We start from the raw sequence: 13005 nt of genomic DNA on the forward strand, positions 1-13005 counted from the left end.
AACAACAACAAGTGCTGGCGAGGATGTGGGGAAAAGGGTACACTTGTACATTGCTGGTGGGACTGCAAATTGGTGCAGCCAATTTGGAAAGCAGTATGGAGATTTCTTGGAAAGCTGGGAATGGAGCCACCATTTGACCCAGCTATTCCCCTTCTTGGTCTATTCCCTAAAGACCTAAAAAGAGCATGCTACAGGGACACTGCTACATCGATGTTCATAGCAGCACAATTCACAATAGCAAGACTGTGGAACCAACCTAGATGCCCTTCAATAGACGAATGGATAAAAAAAATGTGGCATTTATACACAATGGAGTATTACTCTGCATTAAAAAATGACAAAATCATAGAATTTACAGGGAAATGGATGGCATTAGAGCAGATTATGCTAAGTGAAGCTAGCCAATCCCTAAAAAACAAATGCCAAATGTCTTCTTTGATATAAGGAGAGTAACTAAGAACAGAGTAGGGACGAAGAGCAGGAGAAGAAGATTAACATTTAACAGGGATGAGAGGTGGGAGGGAAAGGGAGAGAGAAGGGAAATTGCATGGTAATGGAAGGAGACCCTCAGGGTTATACAGTGGAGGGGGTAGAGAGAGAGGAGGGGAGGGGAGGGGAGAGGTGGGGAGGGGGGAGGGTGGAGGATGGGAAAGGCAGCGGAGCACAACAGACACTAGGATGGCAATTTGTAAATCAATGGATGTGTAACTGATGTGATTCTGCAATGTGTGTATGGGGTGAAGGTGGGAGTTCATAACCCACTTGAATCAAAGTGTCAAATATGATATGCCAAGAATTTGTAACGTTTTGAACAACCCACAATAAAAAATTAAAAAAAAAAAAAAGCAATTATAATATATAGGCAGACCTAGATTAGATCTCCAGGGAAGGAAAGAAGGAAGGAAGGAAGGAGGAGAAAATTCTCAACTTTACCAGAAATGAATAATGTTTTAGTCAGCTTTCTCACTGCTGTGACTCAATGACACCACCAGAACAACTGTAGAGTAGGAAAGGTTTATTTAGGGGCTCACAGTTTCAGAGGTCTCAATCCACAGACAGCAGGCTCCACTCCTTGGAGCTTGAGGTGAGGCAGGACATCACAGCAGAAGAGTGTGGCAGACAGAAACAGTTCACTGTGGTGATCAGAAAGCACAGAGAGAGTCTCCACTCTCCAGATACAAAATACATACCCCATAGCCACACCCCCAATGAGTCACTTCCTCCAGCCACAGCCCACCTGCCTCCAGTTACCACTCAATTAATCTCACCCAGGGATTAATTCTCTGATTAGATTAAAGCTATAACCCAATCATTTCTCCTCCAAACCTTCTTTCATTGTCTCACACATGAGCTTTTGGGGTATACCTCACACCCAAAACATAACAAATAAAATATAAAAATAATCTTAAAAAATGTTTTTCCTAACCAGATTAGAAAAAAAAATTAAAAACTGACAATTAGTTGTTTGGCAAGAATTCAAGGAAATGAATAGTGTCAAGATTATTTTAAAAATAGTCACTGCATTTTGGTTGAATTAGTAAATATCATGAAATAATTTAAATGTTCACACATAAACTTGAGTGAAAAACAACTAGATCTATAGAATGTCTTGTATGATATAAACATGATTTATAAGAGCTGTCTGGAAGACTATTCACCAAAGCAACATTAACCTAAGTGTTAAACATCTTTAATGATTTGCCCTACTTTAAAACTTTAAATCTACAATTCCATTCTAAGAATTTTAATTAATGGCTATTAACTTCTCTAGACAGTACAAAAAATATTTTTAAAACAAAAAACATGAAATATTTTATAGTTCTCATCAAAATTGCTATTCAACCAGACATAAGTTTGAACATCATTTTACTATTTCAAATAAACTGAAGTATATACTCTTACCATTTCACTAAAATATCATTAGTGTTCATAAAAAATAACCATTACCATATGCAGAATGGGGAAATCATTAAAGCTATATAACCACAAGTATTATTCTGCTTTGGAGTTAACTTTTCATTGCACAGATAAAGCAAAAGGCTACCAAATAAAAAGTATTTATTTTGTGTTTATGATTACCTTTCTCCAGACACTTATTACAGCAGAAAAAAATTATATATTTCTCTGAACTTGTAGACTCAGCAGACAGATATATTTTGAAAAGGTTAAGCTATGTTTAGCCATATAATCCTCAAGAGAGAGATGCCAGAGAATTAAATATTAGGTACTTAAATTAACTTCTTATTTGGTACTTAGGAACAAATTGCCAAGAATTATCATTGTCAAATAGTGTTATTGACTCTCTTGGAAAAAGAAAGTAAGGTCTACTTGAAGAAAAAAAAAATTAGAATTTGAAAGAAACCAGCATTTTTAACACTTTGCATGAATAATAGAAACTGTTATTCCCCAAAATGATACTTGGCTTGCACAGCACTAATGGAAATGACTAGTTTCAGTCTTGAGTCAGTACTACTAGCTATGTCTTGATTTTGTATTCCCAGCTTTAGGCTTTTAAAGGACATTTCAAAGTATGTCCTGCTGAACTATTTCCTACAGAGATACTTAAACAAGGATTTCCAAAATTCTTCACATATAATTTTTTTTCAAAAAGTTAGCAAGCATTGATTTCATCAATTGAAACTAAATGATTGGCAAACACATCCTAAAAATACATTTTTGCCTAAATAAAAAATAAATGTAATAATAACCTTCCTTCAAGAATTCAAGATGAAACTCATTGTGGTTCCAAAACACAGGGAAAACAGGTGATTTTAAACTGTGAAAGAATGCACTGGAGTGCTTCAATTTTCACCGAAAGTAAGGTTTAAAGAAATGGGTTCAGGGTATACCATAAAAAGTGTAGGTAAGTCACTCATTTTGTGATTGTATAATTAAAATCTTTTAAATATTATTTTCACTAGAATATTACAATGTACTGGAAAAGGCTCTATTTCATATAATATTTAATATTTTAATATTCTTAGAACATCTAATAGGTGGTTTTTCAGGATTTCCACTAGCTCTTCTAAAAGGCAGGAGCCTTTGGAGCATGCGTATTTCTGGGCAAGTAATATTGCCCCCCATGGGGATGAGAACTGATGCTTTGAGCAGGGGGAGGGTGGGATAACGAAAGCTTCTTGTTTTTGTGTAGAAAGCACAGACACACATTCAGTACTATAAGCAGATACGCAGTATTATAGTGTATCATAATTTAATTGGGGGGGTGGTTAGGAGAACAAAAAGTCTTGAAAGTCTCTTTAAAAATTTACAAATAGGAAAAAAAAGGGGGGGGGTTAAGAAAAATTCAGACAAATCTGGATTCTAATCACTATTCCAAGATAAGAACTTAGGCAAGTAACCTAATACCTTGGAGCCTGAATTTCTTCATTAACCATATGGAAATTGGGACTTCTTTCTTAAGTTGAAGATTTTAAAAGAAAGCATATGCAAAAGCACATGTCACAGTGCTCCAGAAGCTGTTGCCACTCAGTCAGGGTTAGCTCCCTTTCCTTTCCTCCTCGTTTGGAGATGCTGTAGATCATATACTCTTCACAAAAGACTAGGCAGATTCCAAGGGGCATTGAGACACAAGGAGAAATGGAATGAACTCCAAGAGGCAATGACTTTTGTATATGATCCTAGACCCCAAGTATATCTAAAGATGGTGAGATTAAGTTCAAAAGACTGGACTCAAGTGCCAAATCTGTAATTTTGTTAATTGTATAAATAGTGCTGAACTGATTAACTTTTATGAGCCTCAATTCCCACATCGGTATTTCAGAGTTCTTATTAAGAATAAATAAGGCCAGGTAGTTAAGCACCACTGAGTTCAATCTCTGGAAGGAGAAGGAGGAGGAGGAAAAGGAGGAGGAGGAGGAGGAGGAGAAATTGGGGAGGCTGAGGTAAGAGGACTGCAAGTTCAGGGCCAGCCTCTGCAACTTAGCAAGACCCTGTCTCAAAAGAAAAAGTTTAAAAGGGCTAGGGATATATCTAAGTGGTAGAGGACCCTGGATTCAATTCCTAGTACAAAAATTAAAAAAAAANGAGGGGAGGGGAGGGGGAGGAGAGAACTAATGAGACAATTATGTAACACCTTTTGGGAATTAGACTACTGAAGTTACCACATGATAGGATACTGCTGTGGTTTAAATATGTCCTTCAAAGTTCGTGTGCTGGGAACTTAACTCTTAATGCAACAGTGTTAAAAGATGGGACCTTTAAGAAGTAATTAGATCATGAAGGCTCTGTCCTTATGAGTAGATTAGTGCCACTTCTGTAGAAGTGTGCTAGTTATCCCGGGAGTGGTTCCTGATATAAAAAGGATGAGTTCAGTCCCTCTTCCCCCATCCCCTACTGCTAACTATCTCACTCTTACTTTTTGCCCTTTACTCTTCCACCTTAGAATGAGCCAATCAGAAGGCCCTCACCAGAACTATATCTCACCAGACCCTCACCAGAACTGCCTCCAGAACTATGAGAAATAAATGTATTTTCTTTATAAACTACCCTGTCTGTTGTATCCTATCATAGCAACACAACAGATTAAGGCAGTCATGGCTCTTGTTAATATCATCAGGAAATGGAGATACTGATTCTGTGTATGTACTGGGGAAGCCATGGAAAAGAACAAAAATGGCTCCTCCCTACGGTCCCAAAACAGAATCATACCTTTAAAGTCTAAACCTCAAAGGCAGAATGTCCTTGACAGTGTCAAACTGTTTAAAACAAAATTACCAAAGAACACTTACTTATCTTTTTCTGTGTCTAGAAAGTGATCATCTAAGAAACATGATCCAAAAAATTCAACTAGGGTACGGTGGCCCTTCTTGCTGACAGTGTGATACACGCGAGAGGCCAGGTGCAAGTCAATGGGCAGCTGTCGGCCTGGGATGGTGGTGCACAGATCATGCATGTGAGGAATGGAGGGGGCTTGTAGAATTCTGCAACAGAGGAAAGGACATGAGCTACTTTTATCATCGTGTGATCTTCAGACACAAAATGCATTTATATTGACAGTTTAGTTCAGGCTCTAAAAAGGATGTGTGAGTACAGGAGATCAGATACAATTTTCATATTACAATCTCAGACTATTGTTTAGAGCTTCAAGCTCATTATCCAACCATCTGCTGAATATCTCAAACTAAATGTCCTACAGACACCTCAATATCAAACTCATTATCATCCCACCCCCCAGCCTCTTCTCTCCTCAATTTTGTAACTTAGTCCCAGACACCATATCTAGCCAATGTGCTCTCCTCCTTCCTACTCTGCTTAAATGCTAATGCCCTTGAAGAGGTAGAATAACATATGTGGTACGTCACCCATTACCTAGCAGGATGAAACCCAGGCCTCTCTCAGTCAGTGTGGCATCTCCCTCACACTCTTCTGGAACTTGCCTCTCTCCTACCTTCCAAAAATAGGAAAGAAGGTGTGATGATCTGCCTTCTTCATGATTTGTCTTAGTCACTGACTCCTCCAGCTTCCCAAACTAGGTGTGGCTTCTAAGGTTTGAACTCCTCTTTCTACACTGAAAAAAATATCTTCAGTGTTTCAGTTATTCTCTCCGTGCTCAGTGCTCCTAAATCGCATCTCTGGTATTACTATCTCGCCTAGCTTCCTCATCTTCAAGGTACAAATCATCTTTGAATCCTCTCTCCACTTGTATATCCAAGCTACCTGGGAGGCTGAGGCAGAAGGATCTCAGGTCTGAGGCCTGCCTGGGAAATTTAGTGAGACCCTGTCTCAAAATAAAACATAAAACAGGCTGGGTATGTAGCTCAGTGGTAGAGTACCCCTGGGTTCAATCCCCAGTTTTGGAGGATGGGGGAAAATAGCATTTCTCCCCTGCGCAGGGTTGCTCAGGTATGCTCCTTCTTCACACCCACTGCCATCACACTCCAGCACACCTGGGCCTGGATCTGAATCTCAGTTCTAATACTTGCAAAATGGATCACTGCCTTCTCTGAAAAGCTGCAGAAAAATCAGAATAAAAAAAAATTCTAGCTCTTATCTTTGTAAGAAATGATAAAAATAATAGTCCTATCATTTCAGGTCTGTGAAAGTCTCTTAAGAAACACTTGTTATATTTTTATTGTCATTATTATTTGCATTGCACAGCACCTACCCTGTTGGTAGGTATGTGTGTACATTATTCAGTCACTAGGAGAGAATGGTTATGACATTTTCACAACAGGGCCCAACAAGAACAAGACGTAAAATTTGTACATGTTCCTGTGGTGAAGGAAAAAAAAGAGAGAGATAAATCTAAAGCATGTAGAAATGCCTGAAAAATAGAGACCTAAAGGCGAGGTTGGGGAATGAGTGTCCAGGAAGCCAGGGCTTCAGGCACTCGGGGTCCTACAAAAGGGCTTTGAAAAAAGAGAGAAGACCAAAAGGTAAGCTCCCGTGTCAAGCTCAAATGCACCATCATTCTGACTGGGACAGGTCCTGGCTAGTGGAATGTGCTTGAGATTACATTACTGACTTATTTTTTTCTTTGAAAAGCATCACAACTGATCTGCATTCCCACGTTCCCATTATAGTCTAGCAACATAGATTAGCAAGTGACTCTCCCTCAATTGTTGTGCTAAATAACAATATGCTGCCATAAAGGGCTGGATTCCCAAGAAAATAATGTGAGAGTTAGTCAGTGGTGAGAAAAGATAGGTTGATATCTGATTAAAGAAAAAGTTGTTCTGAAAATTTTTTTCAAGATTCTCTTTTATAACTTTTTTTAACTTCAGATTTTTCTTCTTCTCCTGTTTCTCTCTAACGTAAAGTGCTAATTTCTGTTTTAATGAATTAAAAGAGCACTACCTATATCAATAAGATCTACAAATATTTTTGGCATGCTCAGGAAAGGCCGTGTTTTTATAGCACACTCTCCTTAAGCAGGACTATTTGTCATTCTTTGAAACACAGAGACATAAAAAAGAAAAGCCTCTGACTCTGTGTGTGGTCATGCTACTTTGCTTAATGCACTAAATGCAAGGTTTTTTAGGGGAAAAAAATCAAGAAGTTTCTGCTTCATTGATAATCTGACAGTAACTATTTATTGAAGGTAAAATACTTGTTGTCTGCTGTCACTATTTGTTTTAATACATAATCTTGCTAACTAAATGAGCTTAAAGCAATGCAGATAAGCAATGGCATGTATGGGGTCACTTAAATGCCAATTTGACTGTTTCATAAACTTTGGAATTCTTTTCCCATGACTCTATTCCGAGCTACTAAATTGTGAGTAATATCCATTTACAAAGTTGAGGCTGGCCATAAAAAAGGTTGTCTTCCATGTCCAGCACACTTTCCAGTGCCCTAAGCAACAACAAAAGCTAATAATTAAAGCTTCTTCAAACCCCCATAAAGAGTTAAATGAAGAATAATCTAGAATAAACCAACCCATAAAACCTAGTAGTGAAATAAAGAGAAAGCCAGGGGTTCAACCAGGTGAACAGCAAAACGTAAGCCATAATCTAAATTGTGTTTACATAGTGCTGTTCAAAATTGTGAATGTATTCCTATGTGATGAGAAACTCTATCAAAAATATTGGTGGGGTCATAGATGAAACAGGAGGAGAAGAATAAATCCATTAACTGCTAAGTAAGTTGGCCTGTGGACATTTTGCGTTGGGTTGTCTTTTATCATAAAATCAACCCGCAGTATAATAAGCAGTTTATCCAAATCAAGCATTATAGGGTCCAAAACTATCAAATCTAACAGCTAACATTTAATTTTGCTATTTTCCCAAAGAGCTATTTTTTTTATTCCAGCTAGTATTACATTTATTAAAGTAAGTGCATTGGTCAAAATCAGGAATCGAAGGAAGCACAGACACATCTTAACTATAAAATCTACACCAAATTTTCCTTTGAGAAGTTTTAACTCAGATCTCACATATGAATTTCTAAAACATTAGCATGTTCATGCATCAATGCTACTGAATGACAGCTCTTCAGAGAGTAAAATTTGTAAATTTAATGAAGTTACTTTTTAGGCAGGTTTTTATCACGACGATATTTTAAAGACTTTGTTAATCTCCATGCTGGAATTCTTGGTTTACTTTTTGGTTTTCTCTTAACTTCTTTTCCTCTGATTTGCAAGAGTTGTCCTGATTTCAACTTTAAAAACAAAGTATACTGTTAGGGGAAGTTGTAACATGAGAATTAGATCTTTTTTATTTAATAGTTTTTATATTTAAACTGCTGATTTCTATATATAGTTTATAACAGAATATAAGTGCTAAAGGTGAGCTACTTCCCTCTAAATACATTCCTAAATTTTTACATATACACCCTCATGGCAATAAAGATATTGGTACAATATATTTACAATATTCTTCATCCACAAATCCACTTTTTATCTCTCCCCCCACCCTTCCAGTGCTGGGCATAGAACCCAAGGCCTCACACATGCTAGGCAAGTGCTCTACCACAGAACTACATCTCCAGCCTGATTTACTCTTCAAGACTGGTATTTTTAGCAGAACTTAATCACTAGTTCCTTAAGGTTTGGCATAACTTGTGGTTAACTAGCACAAGCTAAAAAGAACTCAAGTGCTTTATATTATTATTTTGAACAATGTTTACCAATTTATACTTCTTACAGTTGCACTGTTTTCCATTTCTACTGCTTGGCAAAAATCAAGTACATTCTGTGCCATAAATAATTTTAAATATTGATTCCCTAGGTTTCCTAGAAGATCTGCACAATTTCTGATAATTTTTCATGTAAACATTTTTTTTCCTTGGGTTGCTCTGTTTTTTGTTTTTTGTTTTTTGTTTTTTTGTTTTTTTTTTTTTTTTTGAGATTAGATTTAAGAAAGAAAGAAAAAGAGAGGCCTTCCCTCATAAAAGCAGAGAGATTTGATTGAAGGAGGCGGCCAGACCAAGAGAAGTTCTTATAAACTAGGTATAGGATTTTGTCTTGACTCAGTAGAAATGACAGCACTATTACAACTTCTTGAGTAAGGGAGTAATGAAAAATAATGAACATTCAGGGAGGACGAAGCATTACATCTTCCCATTCAGTTAGTGTTTGGATTTCCTCCACAGTGTCTTTCCCAGGTGGTCATCACCTGGCTTGAACATGGGCAAGAACACAGACCACAAATACATTCAAAGTCAGCCATTTTCTCTTTGAGACTTTTCCATTTGTGAGAATTCATGTTTGTTTCTTATGATTGAGCCTAACAACTCACAACCACCAGTCTCGATTCGAACCTCAGAAACCATACAGACACCACCTAGCTCTCTTCCACTTTGAAAAGACCCTCAAATATTCTGAACCCTGTTGACTCCTTTGGGACTGCTATTCCCCCAGAAAAACATCCCCAGTCCTTTCAACTCTACCTTAAATAAATGATTTTGAAGTACTATGCTTTGCTACCTTGAAGATTCTCTTCCAAACTGTCTCTAATTTGTCTAAGTCCCTCCTAGGGTTGGACACTGAGATCTGAACATATATGTGAGGTGTGATAAGATTAAACAGTCAGGAGAAAGAGGATCTTCTCATGGCATTTGTCAACAAAGGTAAACTATGATTGCATTTGTCTTCCTATCACAAAATGACAATATAGTTTAAAACCTGAAGTCTTTCACACTTGCTACTGTTAAGAATTATCATCCCATATCGACAAGTTTGGAACACAAAGACAGAACCATGAATACATTTGCCCCAACTAAGTTTTTTTTAAGGTCTGACCAACCAGATTTTACCAGTCATGTCTCGGATGTCATCTGCAAATTCAACTAGTAAATAAGCCTTCCACATTCTCATCCAAATGACTGAGAAATATGTTGAAATTTCCATAGAATCTTCCATGAACCAATCATGTATCCTTTGCATAACTAATTTTAAATCCTCCTGCAATTCACCTGTCATCTTGTCTGCAAAACTCTCAGGAGGCTTTCATAAGTGGATTGCTTAAATTCACAGGATGATAGCAATTACTGTTCATTGCATTTTCTGTGTGCTGGGTATGGTTCTGAGTGCTCTCTATTGTGGCCTCTACATATAATCCTTCCAACAACATTCTAAGGTAGGCACTGTCATTTTCCTCAAACTATACAGCCATAAAAGTAGTTTGGTAGTTTGCCCTGCGTCTCGCTACTAGTAAAGAGGAGAGAATTCTGTCACTGGAGATCTGGCTCCAGAGCCTGTGAGCTTCCCATGACACTCCTATATTGAGCAACCAGATCTTAACTGTTCTGATATTCTAGGAGATGAGATTGGTCTTCCATGGCTTGTCCTTAGGGAACCCATGCTCCCAGTGATTACCTCTTCCTTTTATAAGGGTCCAAACACAACTTTTTGAATAAGTCATTTAGTCATTGTAGAGTCTCATCCAAGACCAATGCACTGATTACAAAATTCACAGCCCTTACCCTTAAAAAACTAAAAGTCAGATTTGCAGTTGCCAATCTCCTGGCTTCCAGCTCCTCTCCCACTACAGCCACCCCTGAAAGCTGCTGTGACAGGGACACAAAGGCGAGGAGTGATCACCAGAGCCAATGGCTCAGGCATCTAACTCTGAAGACCTTTTACAAAGATTTGTGTCGTTGGTTTTTTGTTTTGTTTTTTTTTAAATCAATTCTTCTCTTCTTTCTAAAGATCATTCTTGACAGATTTAAGAACCGAGTTGTGAGTTTGTCGGTTTCCTTTTCTCTGTCATATTTGTTTATTTAAAACCTCAACCTTTTTTCTAAAAATAAATTAAGGTATCTCTGTCATCTGTTGTCATTACACTATTCATCCATAATGACAGGGCTGTCTTTCCTTTTTTTCCTTCCCTTTGCTCTAAAACTAACATGAAAATTGTTTTCGTTGTTGTTGTTATTCTTAGCATTATTCACAGGCTTCAGCCCATTCTGAATCTCAGTTTTCTTGGTACAATTTTTATAGCTACATGCCACTTTTATGTTTATCTCTAGAAATATATTTTTTCCTTCGTATTTTGCATATTTTTAAAATTCTGAATGTGATCAATCACTTATAATTGTCCTGTGATAATTTAGGGGGATTTAGGGCAACCCACACCTCTTAAACTTTCTTCCATTTAGAATCCCAGGTCATATGATCAAACCTATATTTTTTTTACAGACTCATACTGACATTTTCCTTTTTAAAATGCTCACCAATCTTATGACTGGATATTGTGTCAGTCATTTCTTCACAAGATTGCTATTGTATTTAATCTATATTTTTTCTGTTGTTGATCATGACTTAACCCAGAGTACCAATGACATTTTTTATACTCCAGAGCTTCTAAGAGTAGAAATGGTCAATAGGTGGAGATTGTTCAAATTCTCTACTTTTTTGCTGAACAAGATCTTCCAACATATATGTAAACACTTGAAGTCCTTTGTTGCTCCTTTATCAACTCTCTGCTAGATCTATTTATTAGCTATGTCAGAAAGTCTTCTTGTGCCCTAATCTGTCCTGGCTTGCTGGAGTATATTGTTCCTCATTCCTGTGCCAAAGATGCTAGAGACTAACTTTATGACCTCAATTGTCCATATACAGGGTTAAAGTTCATGGATAATAATTGATCTTGAGATGTTACGATAAATAAACAAACATAAGATTCTTGGAGAAGATTTGGTGGAATTAATCACATAAATCCTCTGTGCCATTTTTATGGCATTTCTGATGTGACCCATGATATCCCACAACAATAAACCATAACAAAACATCTTAGACATTCTCTTCCCCTCTGAAACATTTCTGGTTTCAGTTTGGTGTCCTCTTAATACATTCTCTAAGTTCCTCTGGTCAAGCCATGCTTCCTAGTTTGGTGACGCATATTACATCCCTTGTCATTTCTGTAGCTGTAAGTCTGTGATTCTGTACCTAAAGCAGATATCATTGCTTGTTGTTATGAAAAGGCAATGTGGCCAAGCGTTAAAGAATTAAGATTCCAGAATCAGGCAACCTCATCTTGAGTCCTGCATCTACAACTTAACTTGTATTTGGGCAAGTTATGTATCTTCCCATGATGTATTTTTGCAATAATAATAGAAAGGTAACAATAAGTAAGGATGTTATTAGGAAAAAATAAGAAAAACTGTGTAAAAAATTTAGCAAAGTCAATAAATTCTAGTGACCTTCGGAAAGAACAGCCTCTTTTAATCAAAAACAAATATTTTTACATGATTTCTTAATAATGTTTAATAATAGTCACAATAAGCCAGAAGAGTTAATATTACAGGACATTTCTAAAGAGGGACTTCAATTCCTGATGGGCCATGGTGGTTAAGTCATGGTCCAGAAAATTCATCTCATTTTTTGACACACTGGTAGCTAACCACTTACCGCTTATGCTCACATTTATTTCCAAAGTCCCAGTGTTCGGGTAGAATAGATAAAAAAACACTACTGCTGTGGCCCCCAGCCTAATGCTTCTTCATCAAGATGCCGCCGTTTCCAGATACCTGGAGGATGTCAGCCTAAGCACAGGATTCACCTGTACAGTGAACTATGGGCAGGTTCACTTGGTCTTGCCGGGCTTCACTTCATACCCCAAGTGCCTGCTCTGGAAAGGCGGCATGACTGCTAGTGGAGTCCATTACCAACACAGGATAAGTCCTTCCTCATTGAAAGCAGTGGGAAGTTTTCTCTGTTCAACTTTATTAAATCTTCCTTGTTATCTATTATTCCCAGATCAACCAGCTAGTGTCATACAGGATGAACCTAAGAAAGCAGAGCTTGAGAGATGAAGAAAAACTAGGAGACAAGTGCACTAATCCAGACATAATTTCACCAGAACTGACTACAATGGAGGCAACCAGGAAAGATAAGAAAAAAAAAACATATAATCAATAATGTTTAGGAATAATCTAGGCCTCAGAGACTGATTATATGTGAAAGGGAAGTTCACAGATAAATCCCAGGTTTCAAACTTGAGAGTCCTGGGCAAAAGTTGAAGAAGGTTATTACCAGTTGATTTGGGTGAAGCACAGTCAGGAACATAATTATGGGGAGTTAGAAGGAGAGGGTGACCAAGAAGG

The 13005-nt window shown here is 37.4% G+C and overlaps 1 protein-coding gene across 1 annotated transcript in view; it reads right to left on the reverse strand.

The window, feature by feature from the left end:
- The window catches only part of Ttc6 (tetratricopeptide repeat domain 6), a 242176-nt gene that overhangs the window by 137089 nt on the left and 92082 nt on the right, over window positions 1-13005 (reverse strand). The window contains exons 5-6 of the mRNA XM_048798678.1: window positions 7988-8118; window positions 4749-4940 (exon numbers count right to left, since the gene is read on the reverse strand). Of these exons, the coding sequence (XP_048654635.1) occupies window positions 4749-4940; window positions 7988-8118 (323 nt within the window). The remainder of the gene's footprint in view (window positions 1-4748; window positions 4941-7987; window positions 8119-13005) is intronic.

This window comes from Marmota marmota, unplaced genomic scaffold, assembly GCF_001458135.2.
Source record: "Marmota marmota marmota unplaced genomic scaffold, marMar, whole genome shotgun sequence".
NCBI classification, from domain to species: domain Eukaryota; kingdom Metazoa; phylum Chordata; class Mammalia; order Rodentia; family Sciuridae; genus Marmota; species Marmota marmota.